The sequence below is a fragment of the Neodiprion virginianus genome, chromosome 4 (assembly GCF_021901495.1).
Source record: "Neodiprion virginianus isolate iyNeoVirg1 chromosome 4, iyNeoVirg1.1, whole genome shotgun sequence".
NCBI classification, from domain to species: Eukaryota; Metazoa; Arthropoda; class Insecta; order Hymenoptera; family Diprionidae; genus Neodiprion; species Neodiprion virginianus.
In genome coordinates, this window is record NC_060880.1 from 19,785,837 (window position 1) to 19,809,030 (window position 23,194).

General features: G+C 37.1%; 2 protein-coding genes across 5 annotated transcripts; one reads left to right on the top strand and one right to left on the bottom strand.

Moving 5' to 3' along the window:
* Nucleotides 1-580: 580 nt before the first annotated feature.
* On the bottom strand, nucleotides 581-12,813 carry LOC124302570 (methylsterol monooxygenase 1-like). Of its 2 annotated transcripts, XR_006907734.1 has the most exons (7): nucleotides 12,491-12,813; nucleotides 5,612-5,826; nucleotides 4,491-4,739; nucleotides 2,675-2,858; nucleotides 1,372-1,544; nucleotides 1,016-1,288; nucleotides 581-937 (listed from the first exon to the last, which is right to left on the bottom strand). XR_006907734.1 is itself a non-coding variant. In XM_046758862.1 (6 exons), the coding sequence occupies exons 1-6, from the start codon at nucleotides 12,771-12,773 to the stop codon at nucleotides 1,085-1,087; spliced, it is 1,308 nt and encodes a 435-aa protein (XP_046614818.1). In that variant the 5' UTR covers nucleotides 12,774-12,813; the 3' UTR covers nucleotides 581-1,084. The 2 variants fall into 2 exon arrangements, 1 of the variants encoding a protein (XP_046614818.1); XM_046758862.1 differs by having other exon boundaries at nucleotides 581-1,288.
* An 8,335-nt stretch (nucleotides 12,814-21,148) lies between these two features.
* On the top strand, nucleotides 21,149-23,079 carry LOC124303899 (transcription initiation factor TFIID subunit 13). 3 transcript variants are annotated; one of them, XR_006908019.1, is made up of 4 exons: nucleotides 21,149-21,283; nucleotides 21,419-21,656; nucleotides 21,724-21,894; nucleotides 22,696-23,079. XR_006908019.1 is itself a non-coding variant. In XM_046761725.1 (4 exons), the coding sequence occupies exons 1-4, from the start codon at nucleotides 21,257-21,259 to the stop codon at nucleotides 22,698-22,700; spliced, it is 372 nt and encodes a 123-aa protein (XP_046617681.1). In that variant the 5' UTR covers nucleotides 21,149-21,256; the 3' UTR covers nucleotides 22,701-23,079. The 3 variants fall into 3 exon arrangements, 2 of the variants coding, with proteins under 2 accessions (XP_046617681.1, XP_046617680.1); XM_046761725.1 differs by having other exon boundaries at nucleotides 21,724-21,825; XM_046761724.1 differs by having other exon boundaries at nucleotides 21,724-23,079.
* The last annotated feature ends 115 nt before the right edge of the window (nucleotides 23,080-23,194 follow it).

Sequence of the window (23,194 nt, forward strand, 5' to 3'; positions counted from 1 at the left end):
TACCAAAAGATTACCCGACTGGCCTCTGTCCAGCGACACCGACGCCGAGTTGACCACCGTTAAGACCAATTCCGGTGGTCCTGCTCGACCACCGGAACTTCGAAAAGGACCGCGTTTCCTTGATTAAACGACCCGTGCTCTCCGACTAACGAGACAATCTTCTCATTCCGAATCTACCGAGGCTCGATATTCGTCCAGAAAATATCGTCAGATCTATCAATTCAATGTCTCGGTAACGTGACGTACGTTAATCGTCAGTCTTGCAACATTGAAAGATAAATTTGCGATTTATGATACTATTTTTTTTTTCTTCTTCTTCTTCCTTCTGTAAGAAATATGACTAAGCGACTGTTTGTGAAAGACGTGTCTAAGTCGTGCAGGGATAAAAAGTATCGAGATTATCTGTACGATGTAAAGATATAGCGCAGGTGTGTGGATCATTGGTTGATTAGGAATCAAACGTATCATTGCGATTTAATCTGATTTTTTAATTTTTTTTTATGCCCGTTCTTGTCAAAAGATATTTTTGATCGGACAGTTCAGATCAGTTGGAACAACGTAAATTGATAAGAAACGTTCATTACAATTTGATTTCGTTTATTTCACTCTTCGATTACAACTAAATGATATCTATCTGTTGATTCACAGTAAATTTTCTTACCGTGATAATTACTAATTACAATATTAATCGCTTTGTTAATTACAATATGTCAATACCCTGGTATCTAAAAATATTACATTTCAGTTCAACTATATCACTAACTATATCTATAGAAAATAATTATCACACCGACGTCGGTGATCCCGGTATATTGCAAGAATTTAAATAACATAGATCGTTGACAAAAAGCTTGAGACGAACTCGGCACGAATTATAGTTATCCCAAATATCCCGCAGCGATTCGACGACTAGCCGCAATATAACGTGGGCCGAAAACTGTGCAATGATTTTTATTTTCTCCCACATTTGAAACAGAGGAGAAATCGTTGCCCCAAAATTATTCTTCATACTCACAGCTACTCGTTCGTACAGCCGTCTATGAAAATTGATGAGCAAATCTCGACGAACGACTCGCGCGCTGACTTATTCCAACTTCTTGCCCTCCAACTCCTTCTTCGATATCTTGTATATCAGTTTGTTGTCCCTGTAGGCGAGGGGGTTCTCAGAATCCCGTTCCTCCATGTCAGCCTCGATTTCGTTCTTGGTAGCCTCGCTGATCAGCTTTCCCTTACCGTAGTAAGTGTCCTCGGTGTAGATTCGGTCCTTCTGTCTGTACGTGCCGTGGATCTGGAAGAAGAAGGATGACAATGACGGCGTGCTAATAACGACGAAAACGGAAGCCGGAAGCCGGTAACGAAAATGCGCAAAACCTTGTCCCAGATGAAGCAGTTGAAGCCGAAGTTGACGTGGAAGTATTGGTGATGGTTGTCGTGGAAGATCGCGTCCGGCTGCCAGGGCTGCCACCAGTAGGCCTTGAAATTGATGCCGGAGTGGTCGATGATGCCGTGGTAGTAGTTGTACATCGCGATTGTGCAGTACGGCACTGCAACGAGGTAATGAGGGGCTTACGAGGGTGGAAGACAGGTGGGAAGCCATAGAGGCCGAGAGAAATTTCTACTCGTACTTACAGTACAGTCCTTGACTGTTTTCATTTTTTTTACAATAGTCGGAAAATCAACAATTCTCGGTACAAAACGAAAATTAGCTTATTAACTCTAAATGGAAAATCTAGTATGTGATACTATTTTCTTTAGTCACTTGTGATATCCGTAAATGTAGCATCGGCAGCTTTAATCACACTGAATAAGTATTTGTTCTCGAGGGGTTATTTACGGAGATTCGGATGTCGCATGGCATCCCTTGAAATCGGTTGGAAAAAGTTTGAAACTCCTTGAATTAGTTTGACAACGCTCGCAATCATTTTTCAACCGATTAAAATTTACTTGAAACTACTTGGAAATCAGTTGAAACGCAGTCAGATAGTTTCAAGCTGTACATGGCTGTTTCAAAACCGCTTAAAATTACACGAAACCACTTAGAAATCTTCTATAAGTTGGTAAAATCAATTTGAAACCATTTGCAATCATTTTGAAACTACTTGAGGGTACTTGAAACTACTTAGAAGCTGTTTGAAACTGCTTGAAATTAGTTTGAGACAGTTGAGAATGATTTGTAAGTCGTTTGATACCGTTTGAAGCTACTTAGAAATCGCTTGAAACTCATTGAAATAAGTTAAAAACTGATTTTAATAATTTTTAAATGTTTCAGACGTCTTGAATCCGTTTATAAATCGGTTGAAACTCTTTGAAATTAACGTGAAACAAGTTGGAATAATTTTGAAAGCCGCTTGAAACTGTTTAAATTCACTTTGAAAGCGTTCGAAAATATTTATCCTTGATCTGTAAGTAAGTAACCTCTCGTTCATACTAAATTTTCTTGTTATTCAAAAAATATCTAAATCGTTATCGCAACGATGCCAATTTCACTGAAAATCTTTGGTGTCTTAAAAAATTGAAATTCTCCTAAGTGTGCAGAGATTAGAGCGTGACTGCGAGCATTCCTGATCCCTCTGTTGCAACCAGATTCAGGAGTTCGAGTGCAAAATAGCTCGCGAATTGAATTCGAGAATCTCTGGTTTCGCGGTTTTTGGGTATCATTCCATTTCCGACTCACCCCAGTGCGTTGGCAGCGCGAACAGTGGAATGCAGAGGCATATTTGAATGTGGAGGATCTCGACCGGGTGGATCGCGGTCACTGAGAAGGCAGTCGGCTGTTTGTACTTGTGGTGCAGCTTGTGGAAGTGCTTGTAGAGCCAGGGGGTGTGGTAGATACGATGGAGCCAGTACGTTGCGTAATCCTGCAGTACGTAAATTTCTCAAATTTAGAATTCCGCCGAGCCGTATCTCCGTGAATGGAATTTCATCCCTCTATCCCATCATTCGCAACTGCCACCTCAGATTTTTATGCTGAGATTGGTACGAAAACCACGAGCTACCTCGAAATAAGTGGATCCATCCAGAACCACTCAGCATTGAATCAAAGCTCGAGCTCAAAACGCCATGGAAACTTGTTTAAGGATGAATGGTGTCTACGGTTCAGTAAAAGCAATTTTCAAACGGAACAATCACAGAGTAAATATTGAATAAGTGCAGCTGCGGCTTATGCAGCTAGCTAGGTCAAAAGTTGGTCCTCTTAATGTGGAAAAACAAAAAGAGTTAGCGAAAAAAGCTCAGTTATTAACAATGATTAATTCATCACAAACCGTTCTGCATTATTTTTTAACTAGTGAAGAGAAAATTCACTGTTTATACAATTTTAGTAAATCATAGTTCATTTTGATTTTAAATACGAATTGCCTGAACTTGAATTTTTATTAAACTTTCCAATCGATTGTAAAGTTAATACAGGCTGCATATGTAATTCTTGACGTTTAATTTGAAAAATTGTTCATCTCATCGAAAATCCGCGTGTAAATCATTTGTGCAGAATTCATTAGCCGACAAAATGATGAAAAATATTCATTCAAATTGGATAATCTATATACATGACATTAAGAAAGGCTCCAAATAATATAATCCTCAACAAACGAAATATTTCGATCAAGATTCACGGTTTACTATATTTGTTTTTTTTTTTACGCATCACCTACAGAAGCTGCAGATTCCAGGAATAGTTCTAGGTTTACTTTTTTAAAAAATTATTTCGTTTTGACATCTCTTCGACCGGACCGTACACCTAATTCATCCTTAATTAGAACCTCGAAATAGCGTTTTGATGTTTTCCACGTAGACATTGAAATATCCGGTCACGTTTCGTGGAATGCGTTTAAATTCGATTGCGCTAAACTCACAAGAGGTAAATGATTAACTCGTAAACGATTTGCTGGAAAATGAATTTCAAGCTTTCTCTGTACGCGATTAAATTTTCGGGTTAAAGGCCTGAGTACGGTTAGCAGCATGAGGCGAAGTTTGACCGGGGTGGATTTTTTCCCGGAAACGGGTCCAAGCTCACGGCTAACGATACGACAATCAAGTTTGTTCCAACACAAAAGAGGCACCCTGCTAACTCAATAATAAGTCAGCAGCCATGGCGAATTTAATTATCGAAACCCCCGCAGGATTCGAACCGAAACAGCGGAGCTAATTCGTTCCGCCGCGCGTCGTGATTCCTGCCGTTTTGATTTTCCCGGCAATACCGCTGTACAATAAATATCCGGAAACGCGATCACCCCGCGAAATTCAAACCTTCGTACGCCGATCACGTTGTTCCGGAAATCTGAACGTCGCGCCGGAAGTGCCTTGGGACCGCCGCCAGCCGGACGGCAATGATGACCTTCCAACCCTCTTCGGTTGTATCGTCGCGTCAGCTTCACCGTCAGCGGATTTTCGCAAAAAAAAAAAAAAAAAAAAAACTACCCTCCACACTTCAGGTGGGCATACTAAAACATCCACTCCTGTCGTCGTTTTTTCGTCCGTTGACCCGCACTCACCAGGTAAATGTAGATCACGGGCCAGGAGAGGAACCACCAGGTCCACGAGTAGTCGTCGAATTTATAGTAGACGCTACAGGGACCCCCGTTACTGATGTAGCAGGCGAGGCAGGCGCTGAAGGTGCTCGTCAAGAGAAGGCTGATCGTTCCGATTATTATCTCGTGACGCTCCAGCTCCGGCGTTATCCATTTCTGCGGCTGGCACTTCCATTCCTCTGCCTTGTCCCGTTGGCGGACGTAGAAGTACCACTATCGAACAGTGATATGAGCAAGATTGTAATTAGTCTGTTACAGATTACGAACTGTGGATAGAATTTTTAATTGGGATGATCGTCGAGTACAGATTACATTTGTAACTTTGTAATTTAGGTGAAAGAAGCTACGAATTAAATTTTTTATTTCGCAATTGAGACGCGAGATGCAATGGAAATCACGTCTTGCATACTTTCCAACTGGAATGAAATCAGAACACGCGTCGCGTTTCGCATCTCAAAATCGAGGCGAAATAAAATACAAATTACGTTTTGTATTTTGTGATTAAGGTGAACTGAAATACGAACTACACTTTGGTAAATGCGAAACTAATGTGTACGATAAAATACAAATTACCGTTTTGTTTTTCGTTACTGAGGTAAAATTAAATACAAATTACGATTGTGTTTTTTAATTACAGGATCGAATATGAATACATGAAACATAGAAGTAGAACAATCATTACATTTGTGTTTTGTCGTCGGAATAATTGTAAATTGGAACAACGACAGACGTATTACCTTTTGTCTATTATGCAACATACAAATTATTGAAGATATAATACATCCGTATTTTGTTATCAAGTAATTACAACAACAGTAATTGACAATACACATCTAATTTGTATTTCGTTTCGCTCTAGTTGGAGAAATAAAATGTGACCTGTATTTTTTTCACTTAAAAATACAAATATACTTTACAATTTATCTATCTTAAGAAAAAAATATGTAATTTGTACTAAAAATATGATTAATCACAAATTGTAACTAGACAGTTCCCGATACTGCCACTGGAAGGCGTTTCGGAATCACGTTAAACGGAATTCGGCAGTGTTTCTCAAAGGCACTAAAAAGAGAAAGAATACTCACATGGAGAAAACCGCCAATGGCAAAGTACATCGTGTAGGACACGGAGCACGCTGCGACCCAATACCACGACAAATTTTGCAAGTAGAAATTCTCCAGCGATATTTTGGCCCAGTCAACCGACGCTGACGTCTCATCTTCGCCGCTTGTTCCGTTCTTTTCCACCGTTCCATAGCCAAGGTGCTTCGCAAAATGCACCACAACCAACAGCCATTCACCTAAATGCATTTTGAAATGAAATATAATATACATACGTGATAATAAAATGATCGATGTCTGAATTTCTTTACGAAGCTCTGCTGTATCAAAATGTCGCAACTTGATTCACGCGCAAATTCTGCGGGACTAAAAAACACACTAAAAGCATGCGAATAGTGATCGAATCGAATAATTCAAATTTATCTAACATCGACACAACTCTTTTCATAAACTCTCCATAGAAGAGGATATTTTTCTTAGAGTTTGTTTCCTTAGAAATTATTTTTAATTTTTTGTGAATTTCTTTTCATGGTTCTAATGAAAACGATGAACGAAAGAATATTTATTGAAAGAGAAATATATTCCACTTGTAATCTGATTGCAAAAAAGTGCGCTGATAAAAAGTTGTTCGTGAAATTCAAAGATTCTCTAACGAGTCGTATAATTGGGTCAAGCTGATCATGAAAAAAAAAAAAAAAACGTGAATCTTGAAACAAAAATCTAATGAAATCATTAGATTCTCATCGAAATATGTTCTTAAACTCAAACAGAAGATACTGTAGGTAGATGGCTTGCAATTGGAATCTTTCGTATGCACACATAATACACCACAACGGACTTCAATTGTTTATAAACATATTTAAAACTTGACTGAGAATTTGAATTTAAATGTTAATATTATGACCAATATTTCACCAATTTCTTTATACATTCCAATGATAATTATGAATAGAAAATGAAAACTTTGCGGTTTAGTGAAACCTGACGTGTTCGATCATTATTTATTTTTTTTTTTTTTTTTTACAACCAAAACTTGACCCTGAATAAAGTAATCAAGAATTTGAAAAACTGCGCCAAGTTCAATCAGTGATAAAATAATCACTCGCATTCTTTATAATTATATTAAGGCTAGTTATAATCGGTGATTGTAGCTTGTGACAATTATATCAGATTTCCGAGAGGCCCGAAAAAGTTTTCAAACGGACTTTGACTTCTCAGAAGCGGAGTTTGCCTTATCTCGCGTATTATTCCGTATTTAGCGATCACTATCTGCCGTCTTAAATAATTTTCGCATTTCGCCACCTGCAGACCAACGATTGAAACGTTTGACACGATGAACTTTGCCCATTGTGGAAAAACCGCTTTGTTCTTTGCGCCGAAGAGTTATCACTGCAGTAGATATAATCACGTTACCGTTTCAAAATGCAGCTGTAGTAAAAAAATTATAAAATCCATTGAATAATTGTCGGAATATTGTGCCAATAGCCAGAGATTAATCAACGGCTGATGATCGAGCCAAGTTAAGCCGACGACGTTTCGATAAGCTTCGAATTCTTATCGAGAACCAGTCTGTAAGGTACAATGTACTACATTCGTCTAATTCGACAGACTTGTTTTATACATCGCTGAGAAAAACTTAATTAGTTACAGTTACTAGCAAAATTCCAGTGAAATCAATATCGGTATACAATAACTATTTAAATATTGTTTGCATTACAAAATATGATGTGGTACAAGTAACTATCAAGGTGTCGATACTTGATTTTCTGGTTAAAGCTAGAAAAACTCATGTTCCATTTCTACTCAGAGCAAGATATTTTCCAATCGAGATAAAAAAAAAAAGAAGGTAATTAATTTTTCAAGCTGCACAGAGTAAGCATAACTATAGAAATTTCTCTCTGTGCGTATTACACGTATAAACGGTTTGTATGTACGTATATTATACGCCTATACAGAGAAATTTAAGGGGCGTCGTGCTGTTATTTATACCGCTCCGAGGGTTAGCGGCAGCTTCAAAAACACCTCGTATATATCGGGCATAAAACGAGTATTCGATTTTCTTCGTGGAAAGTTTTCATTCCTAAATGCTTGAAAGGCACTCGCCGAGCGGCTCTGAGCCACCGGGTTTTATGCACCCACGCCGAAATCCCGAACCTAGCGTACAGACGGATTCAGAAGTTCGCCGAGAACACGATGAGAAAGAAATATAGGTATAATACATATGTATATACTACAGGTATTTCTCAACAGCCCGTCATCCCTTCGCTCAAATGTATAATTTATTTTTCATCTCCCTTGTGAATACATTAAACGTTCACTGGACTAAAATTAGAAATTAGAATTTGTATTGTCCAAAAAAATAATCACTTCGAGTGAAATTCTGTTTACAATCCAAACCGCGTAGACGTACGAAATTATTTCTGTATAATAATAACAGTCAAATGTTCGCTGTGTCCGAGAGAAATGTTGTCTTTTAATTTTTTTTATTTTTGTTACAACTTCGGAAAACGTAAAAATAATGATAAATAATTGAGAAAAAAAAAGCTGTATAAAAGTAATTGTATTTTTTTCCATATCGTTGGTTTTCCTCGATATTTTCATTGTATCATTTTCATTACCTCTTGTTTTCTCTAATAATGATATACAGCAATTATATTACCAGAGATACGAGAGTGGTTGAGAAACATGCAATTCGAGCCCTGGGGGGGGCTTGAGTAAACTTTGGAATAAGAGGTGCAAAAACGGAGAAAGGCTGATGGGAGTAAACAAGAAGTTGTGAATCCCACTGTACATAAGTAGGTGTCTCTCCATATAGTATATTGTACATCAACCTGAAGCTCGATTATATAAATATATATATATATGTATATATATATATGTATATATATATATATATATATATATATACACGTTTAGACAGGCAGACGTTCAGTTCCTCACACAAGAGCGCAATAAAAGTTGATACCATCTCAAGTAGAAGATGGAGGAGTAAGAAGAAGAAGAAGAAAAAGAAGAGGAGGAAGAAGAAGAAGAGGGAAAGGGAGGAGAAGCACATCGAGTTCGGGGTAAAAGTTTATTTTAAAACCATATTTCTTGCAACAGTGGTGCTGCCGCTGCCGTCGCTGCTGCAACAGTCGGTAGAAATATGGAGGCGTTTCTTAATCCTGGGGGAGTTTTCATCCCCCCGCTTTCTTGCCGAGAACGTCGCGTGTGAAAGGAGTCGTTCAAATGGAAAATTCAAACGTCTTCGCCGCGCGGTTTCGGTTATAGATATATATGTATGTATATATATATATATGTGTGTGTGCATGTATTTTATATATATATATATATATATATATATACACACATATCTTCAAGCTGCGTACTCTTCACTTGGCGCGAAACGTCATGAGAAAAAGAAACGGATCCGCGCCGATTCGACGACGCTGTGTGGAAAAATCTGTCAATTTAAGTTATTCTTATCCTTTTTGCTATCATCCCTCGGTTTTCGAACCCGTCCCGCGGGTAGAAGTAAAAGTTAAGAAATAAAAATCGAAAGAACATGCGTTTTAAAAAATTGAAAGAATTTAACGAAACCCATACCTAATAAGGCAGCTGAAATGTATTTTCAAATTAAAAACCGAAAGTCATGCTTATATATTATGAATTATACACACAGTAGCTCACGTTTAAACCCCGTGATAAGAATTTATACTCGATGTCAAACAGATTCAGACGGATTAGATTCTTTCCCGGATATTCCGGGTTATTTTTATCGCTGTATGGATATGGCCACGATTGAAGAGGGTGAAAAAATTTCCATTACATAACAATTGCACAACAATTTTTCTTGGCATATGCGGACAGATGAAAAATATAAGGATGTCAATTTCGATAAATTTATTGCACCACGCAATTTTTAAAACATAACATACAACTATCAGAATTATTTGATTTTCTGTTATTCCACAGTGTCCGTTTTCTTCATTCATTTGTTTATTTATTTATTTTTATTTTTTTTTTCAACGTTTTTCGTTTTTTCGAAATACAAAACTACGTCGAAATTGTCGGCAAGTGTCAAGAAGAGGTCGCGGGGCAATGAAATGGAGAGAAAAGCAGTAATGTAGGAAAAAAAGTAGAAGAAGAAGAAAAGAAAACAAAGAGAAATGTGCGAATGACAGAAAAATTTGGATGGGATCTCACCCCATTCTTAGAGCATATGTACATACTTATGTATATACATACGCACAGATATATAATATTACGAATGTATACGGAGAAAACTTGACAGACGGTAAAGTTTGCCGTGTATTTTGAAAAACGCGTATCGCTATAAGAATAAGAAGAAATTATAGGGCTGAGGGATTGATTTCGCCCAGCGGCGACTGTAACGACGCCGCTGGGTGACAATAAACTTCATTCATGAGGCAATTTGGCTTTGAATCTACCATTTTTATATATAAAAATTGTCATAATATTCGTATTTCGTCGATAACCTCGGTGACCTCGGATCAGATCTTCGTTTTCGATAGTCGTGTCACGTTTTGCGTTGACCCTTGCGATCGGATTGCTTATATGCCCGGTACACGCGAACTTGTTCGCGGTACAACTCATCTAACAAGAAGTAAGCAAATCTGTCTCGACGAGATTTCTACCACGTGCTCGATTTTATCTTCCCAAAGTTTTCTCACATTATTTTTCTCCCCTGTTTCTTGCGTGAATGATATTTGATGCAGATGATCGATTCAATTCGCATCTGTTTCAAAATCGTATTTCTGATCGGTTATCTTCAGTCTCTATGAAAACGTTTTAATTTTCACGCAGTTGTAGATGAGAAAAGAGAAACAAAGAGTTTCCCTTGTTCCAACGTATCCGCAATCTATGTGTCATCGTTTCTTTTGTACTTACAGTCGGTTTAATTGCAGTCTAATCGCGAGCCAAGAAGACAATTTCTCTTAAGCTCTTCATCGATGAGGCGAAATAAGAAGGTATAAAGAAAAAACGAACATCTCGCAATATCGTCGAAATTAACTGCAAGAATTGAAATGATGAATCGAGATACGAGTATAAAAATTATTTCTCAATGATTTAATGCTTTCATTAGTTCAAGTAATCTGCAGTGAAATTTAGTATTGTCTCATCATTCGTGATCCGGATGATGAAGGGCGGACATGAAGATCGTGGAAATGTTCGATCAATCAAAAAGAGAGGTTGGTGAGCGCTTTTCAGGGGTAGGCGATGAGGGGGGTAAGCCTATGTTTATACGCGGGTCCAACCGATGGTTCTCAACGATTTGAAAAAAGAATCATCAAAGTACAGGTTTTCGACAAACTACTAATGTAATATGCATCTTTTATCAACTAATCACGTTTTCCAAACGAACCGAGTTGTATTTCGCTATTATAGAATTCCAAAAAAATATTTTATAATCATTCGCTTGATAATTATATGTAAAACCTTGTGAAAAACACGTCATATTTTTTGCAGTTATTCGCAAACGACACAGACAAAGATCTTCATACCCTGCGATTATCTTCTCAAGGGTACCGTTTACCATTTAGATAGTCTTTCATTGAGATGCCTACATTTTTTGTCTGCGATTTTCACGGTAAGCGATATTTCGCCGCATACCTGTCGCGTACTATTAATTATTCGGAATTTATGTGGACCATCCTTGTGAGGTTTTGCGTAAAAACGTAATTAATATGAATAAATATTGTGTAAAAACTTGAGTCGCGTGACTACATTCCAATTTGTTTCACCAACCTTCTTAACATCAAGGCGCAAGTAATGTCACGGGTCGTCTAATCCCTGGGGGCGCAAGATGTGCAGGGTAAAAACCTGTCGCCCCCGTTTGACGTCGACGCTGCTTATACCCCAGCAATATTTGGGAGGGGGGGGCGGGGGGGGGGGGGCGGTTGGAGCCTTCGGAACGGGTGTAACGTGACGTGGGGATGAAGAGCGAGTCGCGAATTTTTTTCCCTTCCTTGGTACCTGTTATATTTTATTTTAATGCATGTATTATACGTTCAGTTTCTCTGACGGGGATGGATCGCCGTCAACCAGGAAGAAGAATTGAAAAGCAACATGCCGTTGGTTCGAGGAGGTTTCCAAAATTCTCAGCAACAAAACTCTCACTGATCAGTTTTGACGAGAACAAGTCGACCATGTAGTCTCACGAATTTTAGAAGCTTGTACGAGTGAAATTCACAACTCATTACGTAGAGTAGCATTCAAAGAAGCCCTTCCACCCACATATAAAAATTCACTCATTGTCAGTATCATTTTGAAAGTTTTATACATAACTTCAACATGAAGTCGAAGTAGTGACTTTATGACACTCGTTATATCTATTTGTTGTGATTTCTTCGAGGGTTTCATCAGAATCCTGTTAACAGTCATTGACTTTTCCTGACTGAGTACGCACAAATCGATTTTTCGTCATGGTGAGCCGAAAACGGGATTCCACGCCCGTGTCCAAATCGTAAAATCCCGTTTTACGCCTACGTTAGACGAAAAATGTTATTCCCACCACGGGCGTAATAATTTACGCCGTAGGTACGAAGATAGCTAATTGCGTACCCAAATGAGTGCGCAAAATAGTACATTCTCGCACTAATGCGCGAATTAAATCGAAATATCTAATTACACTACAAGAAAAGATACTTCGATTCGTTTCCGTATTAGTTTGGGAATATACTATTTTGCGCACTCATTTGGGTACGGAAAGTCGAATTTTGCGTCCTCGATTAAGAAAAATAGTATGCGCAGCACAAGCATATGAATCTGCGCACTAGTTACCGGATTTATTATTTCGTTTCATCACTATATTAGTTGCCTTGATCTTTTTCGACTACAAATATCGACTTCTGATTCGATTTAGTTTTCCTTAAACGTTCGAATAAGTATAATTATACTCACCGCGCATCGTCGCGCCGAGAAGAAATATCGCGCAAGTAGCGATCGCGGAACCTACGAAATTCGGCAACCGGCTCCAGATCTTCTCCATCTGATCGCTGTACTTTTCCATCCAAGTAACTGCCATCGGATCGAAGGTTTCCCGCTTCTTTGTACTCTTCGAATTACTCTTATTGCTCTTATTTTTCGCCATCGTCGACATTTCCGCGGATGATGATGACGATGATGAATTGGAAGGTGCGTCGCTGGCCGGCACCAGCTTCGCCCTTTTCACTCCGTTCGTCATCGTCCGGCAAGCCTCAATCGACGACTGACTCGAGTCGAAAGATTGCGCGCGGACTTGAGCCATTCCTCAGCTCACTTTTTTCGCAACTTCTTTTTTTCCTTCGATCCTTTTATCGCGACTCAACTCTTCGCAGTTATTATCGCGCTTTATCGAACTTTGGGCTAAGATCTGCGAATTTCACCACAGCGATTAAGATTTCGCGATCTATGTACCGAAGAAGCATACATACATGTATATGTATAGATAGTTAACGTATGTTTGGTTATGTGTGTGTGTGAATTGGGACGTGCGAATTGAAATGCGTGACTATAGCTCCAACAATTATTGATATAAGTACCTGTGATCGACGGTCCTCGGCCATATTATTACACATGTAACCAACGATAAGGATTAATATACGCTCATTCTAATATTGTCACGTATACCCGTTTGGAATCAGATAAATCCGATCGGGCTGAACGATGCGGATTACATTATAGATACATCAGTTACGTACACACCGTAAATTAATGACCGTCTCTGCGCACGTGATATATTCGAATCATCGTGACATATTAAGTGATATCACATAGTTGCGATGTATCGCATACAAACAAGGCAAATACACGCGAAGTGAAATTTTTTGTTCCGCAAGTTACCATGCAGCCCTTAAAACAATTTAAGTTTTTCACCGTATCCGAAAAGTCTAGTTATTGGTGCAAAATGATATTTAGTTGTGTTCCTGTGATCGCGAAATCCAGTACGTGTTACTCTTCTTTGTAACTATTATTCTAGATGTAATTCTATTACGGCAATGACCTAAGCGCAGATATCACCACGAATGCCTTCTTTCTCTGCCGATTGATAAACATTATTTATATTCGCTATCGAGGAGGGCTCAATTACATACGAACACATACGAACACATAGTTCGTTCGATCGCTGTTATGAGTACAGTGTCTTCGATTCGCGGAATTGGTTGAGTTGACGATTCTTTTTCGCAGACAAGATAATACTGGATAGCATTTATGCACATCAATTCGTTATAGATTTGCGTATCCAACGTATTCGCGAAATTAGTTTTACCACTATGCAAGCAAGACTAAGCATACACCTTATAAAAAAAAAGACCCGAACGAAGGTTGGTGGATCTTACAACTTGTGTACGTGTTGGTTAAAATATCACGATTTATTTTTAACCGAATTACCGACTAATTCGGTAATGTTACAATTAACGACGTTGGTCAAATCGTATAAACATAAACACACGCTACAACCGCAATCATATTATTAAACAAAAAAGTTTTTCCCAAGCTTATCGAATTCGATTACAGATTCTAGAAATGCTACTGTACGGAAACAAAGAGGGAACCTTAGAATTTCATGTATAATACGTAATAAGTAAAGGGTGTATCAAGAATATTTAAAATACATAAGAATATTTAAAATACATGGAATAACATCGTATTAAAAAAATCAACGCACGCTCTTTTAACTGAAGTGCTGTCAATTTTCTCCGGTGATTGCCTGTATCTCGTATTATTATTGTTGTTGTTGTTGTTGTTGTTGTTGTTGTTGTTGTTGTTGTTATTATTATTATTATTATTATTATTATTATTATTCATAGAAACAGAACGTTTCCTCCATTTCATTCATACGTACAGCTCTTTCATTAGACAGATAAAATTTTGCCTTATCGACGCATCCTTTACCGTCAGCAGAAAGGGATCCGCTTTTGTATTTTTCGTATTCTCGATTTAGTAGCGCCTTCTGACACGGAACAGATTTTGTAAAGAATTTTTGAGGTACCTGAACGGTAAATACATGTCGTATTTGCTGTGTATTATCTAGCAACTCGAAAGCAGTGAGTAATGCACAGCGCATTTGTCATAGTCGTAGAATAACACAATTTCGGATTAGATTTATACAAAATTTTGCAACATATTTAAGATTATTTGACAGATCAATCGGCCGCGCTTTTGCGCGCCGATTTCGCAAACGGTACATGACAAAGTAAAGCACTGTCGATGTGCTCAGCCTTCGGCTCTTAAGTCGAATATGTTACAAGTAATCAAGTTTTCAAATTTGACAGCGCCTTTTGCGCGTCACCTTGATAATTCTCGGGTTCTAAGTGAAGGCATGGCATTCGTATAGTGATAGCGAAGAATCTTGGCGTAAGTATTCCCGAAATTGGGTGGGTGCAGACCTAGGTCTACCTTTTATCTTGATTGATGTGAATGATACATGTAAGGTGATTAAATTTGCCCTTTTTCGATCTTACAAAGCCGTCACTTGCCTTAGGGACAAAGCGTTGATGCAAGTTGTTCTCGATAACATTTTTAAGTGGTTTGAGTCGAACGAAACGACATGCAACATTGTTAAATGTAATTCTATCACATTTGGTAAAAAAAAAAATCATTCAAAGGATTTCACTTATTATAAATTGGGAAACTGTTACTTCATACAGATCACTGAAGTTAAGGAATTCTAGGTATTTATTTTAATAACAAATTAACTTTTGTAAGATACAAAAAAAAACGGCAATAAATTTCAAAGTAATTAAGATAATATTAACCATTGTTTGCCGTTAATTCAAAGCATATGAAGTTTGTTAAATATTTAGTCTTACTGCAATAACATTTGTTAATGTTTATGATGCGTTTATTTTCGACCACTGCAGTGGCATTTTGCTATGGTAAATATGCTCTGTATTATCTACTGAGTTCAACCCTCAGCAACGAATCCTGCTATGCCGTCGGCGTTTTTTTGTCTCACTATTAGGAATGTTTCGTTTTCGACATTTGGCATCACTGACTAACGTAAGCTTCGTGAGGTGGGTTTTGACAGAGATGAGTAGGGAGATCTCCAACGCTCGGCTTTTCGTGATACCAGCTAAGTTGGAGCGTCGACGTGACACCTAGGCGGCCACGCACCGAAGGTGGCCCATTTCCGACCTGACACCAGGCGGCCATGCACCGAAGGTGGCCCACAATCGTGTATATATAGATACACTCGGTTGCTCGAGCAAGTGGTTGCCAATCGCATCCTTGTCCCCGCTCGCACAGATGTTTCCAGGAATGCAAGAATTGGGATTTTTTTTGTTTCAGTTATGAATGTCAGCGAATAAAAGTATCTCCAGATTTGATAAATCTTGGATTCAATTAGCGGACGCTGAACCAAATTAATTAACTACTCCCAGTCCGAATACTTTTTTTTTTTTAATATATATTATTTTTTTATTGATATGAAAATAGGTGACGCCTGGTGTTCTCGAATATTTGTACACGCAGTCTATGGAAAAATATACGAAGCCAGCTCGATAACATTTATGCAAAATGTGCAATGGGCAAGTGGTTGGGGGAAATTTTTTTTTTCTCGAACTGAATCTTCCAGAGAAGCATCAGCGAATTCCAAGCAAGCTCCATAAACATACCGAGCAAACGCGCACTCACGGACGTAGCTGTGGTGTGGCTGAGTGGATACCACATGAGGATGAGTTTTCAATCACAGGTTTTTGCGCGAAGTTTTCCTGTATTTAAGTTAATTACTGCTGCCTTTGCTATGATACTGCATTCAAGTCTTAAACAAAACACTAAAAAATAAGTTAACCACTTAATGTAAAACAAAATGTTAGATTGAGCTTAAAATTTCAGCCGGAGTTACATAAACTAAGATAATTACAAGCGCAACATTGTAAATATTGTACATTTATTGTTCATCTAAATAAATATGGTTTCCTCCTCAAAAAAAACAAACAACATGAGGATGGAGTGATGCGGGACACGGGTTCGATCGCAGTTCACTCTTTATTTATTTATTTTTTTTAAATTCAATCCCGGCTTTTGATTTTGTATTTTCGGAGAAAAAAAACAAATGAAAGAAAGAAAATTTCCAGAGCCGGTCGATTTTTTCCTTCTTTCCTTTTGCTTTCTTTTTACTGAACCCACCCTTTTTGTAGTGGGGGTAACCCAGAAGAGAACAAATAATTGAAACAATAAAATTCCGAGAGTGAATCGATTTGTTCCCCGTTTTTGGCGCCTCTTTTCTTAATAAGGAAAAGTTTTGACAGTAATGAAAAATAGAGATTACTAAAAACAAATGTATTGTTTTTTTTTAATAACACCGGCCCACTAAAAAAAAAAAAAATGGTCTGTACTTTTGACCGGACCTACCTATCTTTATGTATTTTGACGCACTGAATCCGAATCTGAAGTTAGTTTTGCCCGTACATCCTCAAAATTTTGAGTAAATTGCAAAAAACCATAAAAATAGCCAAAAATTAGCAGTTTTGGTAAGAAAAAAATTTGTGGAACTATAGACCAAGTATGATTTTTATGCATTTTGGTCCGCTAAACCCAAATCTGAAGTTTATTCAACCATAAGCCTTTTAAAATTTGATTGAGCCGGTGTTATTAAAAAACAATACATTTGTTTTTAGTAATCTCTATTTTCCATTACTGTCAAAACTTTTCCTTATTAAAAAAAAAACGCCCATTTTATATCAGTCTTGACGAGCATTTCTTAAGAATTTTGAGAGATGCGAGATCGGAACGACAAAATTATTTCAGTAGCAACAATGTATGGACCCCTCTCCTTTTCTGATATTGGCAGCCAGTTAAGAGGCTTCACAGTGTTCAGTTTAGTGCCAGCAGCTCTCGAGGTAGCAAGATGGTAAGTGAATTACATAATCATTTTACATGTATGGAAAAACCGGCAGGTTTGACGATCGTCTATTTACTTTATAGATTAAGAAGAGAAAAAAAGGGAAGGACCTGTAGTCGTATTTTATACTTTACTTAATTTTCCTTGAATTGTCAAACGTTTTTATTTTTGATTGTATAGGAAGAAGGTGTGTGGGGAATTCCATTATAGTGCCCAAGAATGTAATACACATTTTCGATCGTTTTAACTTTTTTTTTTTTTTGGGAAAACATGTTCCTCAATTTACAAATTTCCTTAATGTTTTGGTATTCAAATCGATTCTTAACAATTTTGCGCACAGGTGGGATTTCTTTAATTATTTTTTCCCTAAACCTGAGGATATTTCCTATCTGAGATCACTGTCAATAGGCGAGATTCCGGAAATCATTAAATTACCTTTTTTTCTAATTAAAAAGAAAATCACATAAGGCCACTAAGAGCTCGAAATGAAAATCTGAAAAAATTAGAGATGGTTTTTTATATTCGAAGCCATTAACGTAAAAAATCCGTTTAACGATCATCCTAATAGATATACATTGTATATTGGGCATTCCACGTCAAATTTGCAACCCATGTACCTCACCCTCTTCGCTTTTGATAATTGTTTGGTATGATGTTGCAACCACGGTTTCAATCGACTTGAAACAGCGTCGGAATTTTTTGCAGATTTCTTTAGCCACCACTGAAATAGAAAAAAATTGAAAAACCAATTCCGAAAACGCTTCTTTTAAAATACTGAAAAAATTCACACTGATTTTATAATTAAAAATATGATTCTTAAGCAGGAGACGATAACGGGATCTCAACATTTACTACTTTTCTAGCAAGTTTTTTTTCTCATGCCGGAATTGGAGTTTCTATTTATTTGTTCGGTCATAAATTTCTCTATTATTAATGGATTTCGATTTTTCTGAAATCTAGAGGAATGCCAGAAGGCCTGAATATAGTTCATACCATTTCATTCTTTTTTTTTAAGTTATTCAAAGATCCAAGAAAATTAAAAACTTGCGAAAACAATAGTAAATGTAGAGATCCCGTTATCGTCTCGTGCTTAAGAATCATAATTTTAATTATAAAATCAGTGTGAATTTTTTCAGTATTTTAAAAGAAGCGTTTTCGGAATTGGTTTTTCAATTTTTTTCTATTTCAGTGGTGGCTAAAGAAATCTGCAAAAAATTCCGACGCTGTTTCAAGTCGATTGAAACCGTGGTTGCAACATCATACCAAACAATTATCAAAAGCGAAGAGGGTGAGGTACATGGGTTGCAAATTTGACGTGGAATGCCCAATATACAATGTATATCTATTAGGATGATCGTTAAACGGATTTTTTACGTTAATGGCTTCGAATATAAAAAACCATCTCTAATTTTTTCAGATTTTCATTTCGAGCTCTTAGTGGCCTTATGTGATTTTCTTTTTAATTAGAAAAAAAGGTAATTTAATGATTTCCGGAATCTCGCCTATTGACAGTGATCTCAGATAGGAAATATCCTCAGGTTTAGGGAAAAAATAATTAAAGAAATCCCACCTGTGCGCAAAATTGTTAAGAATCGATTTGAATACCAAAACATTAAGGAAATTTGTAAATTGAGGAACATGTTTTCCCAAAAAAAAAAAAAAGTTAAAACGATCGAAAATGTGTATTACATTCTTGGGCACTATAATGGAATTCCCCACACACCTTCTTCCTATACAATCAAAAATAAAAACGTTTGACAATTCAAGGAAAATTAAGTAAAGTATAAAATACGACTACAGGTCCTTCCCTTTTTTTCTCTTCTTAATCTATAAAGTAAATAGACGATCGTCAAACCTGCCGGTTTTTCCATACATGTAAAATGATTATGTAATTCACTTACCATCTTGCTACCTCGAGAGCTGCTGGCACTAAACTGAACACTGTGAAGCCTCTTAACTGGCTGCCAATATCAGAAAAGGAGAGGGGTCCATACATTGTTGCTACTGAAATAATTTTGTCGTTCCGATCTCGCATCTCTCAAAATTCTTAAGAAATGCTCGTCAAGACTGATATAAAATGGGCGTTTTTTTTTTAATAAGGAAAAGTTTTGACAGTAATGGAAAATAGAGATTACTAAAAACAAATGTATTGTTTTTTAATAACACCGGCTCAATCAAATTTTAAAAGGCTTATGGTTGAATAAACTTCAGATTTGGGTTTAGCGGACCAAAATGCATAAAAATCATACTTGGTCTATAGTTCCACAAATTTTTTTCTTACCAAAACTGCTAATTTTTGGCTATTTTTATGGTTTTTTGCAATTTACTCAAAATTTTGAGGATGTACGGGCAAAACTAACTTCAGATTCGGATTCAGTGCGTCAAAATACATAAAGATAGGTAGGTCCGGTCAAAAGTACAGACCATTTTTTTTTTTTTTAGTGGGCCGGTGTTATTAAAAAAAAACAATACATTTGTTTTTAGTAATCTCTATTTTTCATTACTGTCAAAACTTTTCCTTATTAAGAAAAGAGGCGCCAAAAACGGGGAACAAATCGATTCACTCTCGGAATTTTATTGTTTCAATTATTTGTTCTCTTCTGGGTTACCCCCACTACAAAAAGGGTGGGTTCAGTAAAAAGAAAGCAAAAGGAAAGAAGGAAAAAATCGACCGGCTCTGGAAATTTTCTTTCTTTCATTTGTTTTTTTTCTCCGAAAATACAAAATCAAAAGCCGGGATTGAATTTAAAAAAAATAAATAAATAAAGAGTGAACTGCGATCGAACCCGTGTCCCGCATCACTCCATCCTCATGTTGTTTGTTTTTTTTGAGGAGGAAACCATATTTATTTAGATGAACAATAAATGTACAATATTTACAATGTTGCGCTTGTAATTATCTTAGTTTATGTAACTCCGGCTGAAATTTTAAGCTCAATCTAACATTTTGTTTTACATTAAGTGGTTAACTTATTTTTTAGTGTTTTGTTTAAGACTTGAATGCAGTATCATAGCAAAGGCAGCAGTAATTAACTTAAATACAGGAAAACTTCGCGCAAAAACCTGTGATTGAAAACTCATCCTCATGTGGTATCCACTCAGCCACACCACAGCTACGTCCGTGAGTGCGCGTTTGCTCGGTATGTTTATGGAGCTTGCTTGGAATTCGCTGATGCTTCTCTGGAAGATTCAGTTCGAGAAAAAAAAAATTTCCCCCAACCACTTGCCCATTGCACATTTTGCATAAATGTTATCGAGCTGGCTTCGTATATTTTTCCATAGACTGCGTGTACAAATATTCGAGAACACCAGGCGTCACCTATTTTCATATCAATAAAAAAATAATATATATTAAAAAAAAAAAAGTATTCGGACTGGGAGTAGTTAATTAATTTGGTTCAGCGTCCGCTAATTGAATCCAAGATTTATCAAATCTGGAGATACTTTTATTCGCTGACATTCATAACTGAAACAAAAAAAATCCCAATTCTTGCATTCCTGGAAACATCTGTGCGAGCGGGGACAAGGATGCGATTGGCAACCACTTGCTCGAGCAACCGAGTGTATCTATATATACACGATTGTGGGCCACCTTCGGTGCATGGCCGCCTGGTGTCAGGTCGGAAATGGGCCACCTTCGGTGCGTGGCCGCCTAGGTGTCACGTCGACGCTCCAACTTAGCTGGTATCACGAAAAGCCGAGCGTTGGAGATCTCCCTACTCATCTCTGCTAGTAGATCTCTGACAAGTGTTGGAGTTTTCCACGAGAGTTTTCTGTCAATTAATCTTGTTCAAAAGTCGTTATTTAATTGCCAGATTCTTGTGAATCAAACAAAATACGTCAATGGCTGCGGAAGAAAATTACGAGCAGGTAAATTAGTCATGATGAAATGGTTTGTTCATAATTGAGGGTTGAGTACGAGCTAAGCAAAATAATCTAGCCTAACGTAAAGTAACCTAACTCCTGGAAACCTTAAGCCTTGATTGGCATTCTTTATTTGATCAGTTCGAAGATGAGGAGACGGAGATTCCGATCGGAGGAACGCTTCCGGGTGGAAGAAAACGGTTATTTTCAAAGGAGCTCCGCTGCATGATGTACGGATTTGGCGATGACCAAAATCCATACACCGAAAGCGTAGACTTTCTGGAAGATTTGGTGATCGAATTCATCACCGAAATGACCCACAGGGCAATGGAAATTGGACGCACAGGCAGAGTGCAAGTCGAAGACATTGTCTTTCTTGGTGAGTGAGCGGGAATTTTAATTTGTTGTGCAATATTATCTTTAACTTGTTTCACATTGTTTTCCAGTGAGGAAAGATTCTAGAAAATATGCCAGAGTTAAGGATCTGCTGACAATGAATGAGGAGCTTAAAAAAGCAAGGAAAGCCTTTGACGAAGTGAAATACGCAGGTACTGTCAATCAGTAGGAAACCGGTTGATTGATATTATCAAGTAAAAACAAAAATATCATTGGTAGAGGTGTGTGAATTCATGATTTTTTGGTTTTCGTTATTGTAGAGTCTAATCCAAGTCTTATTGCAATATATGAATAATTAGCTAATCAAACACATTCCGAAGTATTTTCTGAAACAAGTTTTCATCATAGCATAATATCCAATCAGGCTTGAATCAGACTCGTTAGTTTTAGTTTATTGCGTATAAAATAGAGCTATGATTTGTTGTTTATGAACTGATCGAGCGATGGTTTCTAACAGGAATGGGTGGCGTTACTGTAAATATTGCATCCTCACCATTGTTACTATTTTTTGTTTGGTTTGTTTTATTACTATGCAATTGGGTGGACTTTGTCATGTTTAAGTGATTGCGCTATTGAAACTAAATATGGAGGTCACTGAGTTTCAATAATTGATCAAATTGGTCTGTTTTATTAAATTTAATACCAGGTAGCATGTAATTAGTGTTTTGCATCTCATTTTTATTTTGAATAGTCGGTGTCATATATATTGTAAATAAGTGTTGCATCATAATTGATTAATTATTGAGTTGCGTTTTAGAATGTTAAACCAAAACAAACAAGGTTGCCTGTTGAATTCATTCGAATGAATATCTTTTGTACGTTTATACTTGAATACCATGGTACTTTAATGAATACATTTAACAATCGTTTTGGGTGAAGATTAGAAATGTGTACTGATGTTGCATAATTACTACGTCATCTAACTAAGTGATAATGAATCAACATAGTATCATATTTGAATAAATATTTTAAACGGAATCAGAAACGCTTGGTCTTAGTAACAACCTATATTTTACCGGCAGAATAACATCGTGCGGTGAAAAGAAATACCTTGGTTAAAGAAGGAGAAGGAAATGTGTAAAAATACTTGTATGGGCGCAAATCAACTATGCAAATGGTCTGCCAATTGCAATTTGCTGCAATTTTCAATTGGGCTTTGACACAGCCTATTTAATATCACTGCGACATGATCATCGAATCCCAGACTGCAACCAGATTCTCGATTTTCACGGAGTGATATGTTTGATGCAGTACAGAGTGAGTTTCTTGACTTGTTGAAGAATAATTCATCTCCGTATGTATGTACATATATTTATGTGTCTATTTGTGATGACTGGATTGAATTTATTTGTACATTCATGTAACTTGCTCAGGATTTTACCAATAATCAATGTATGGGCGTTGTACCAATGCTTATAATATATTATACAGTACACGTCTTTTCCCATATCATACATCTATTTATTTTTTTGCCACATTTCTCCCGCATTTTCCGTGCAAAATTCCGGGAAAATTGGAATT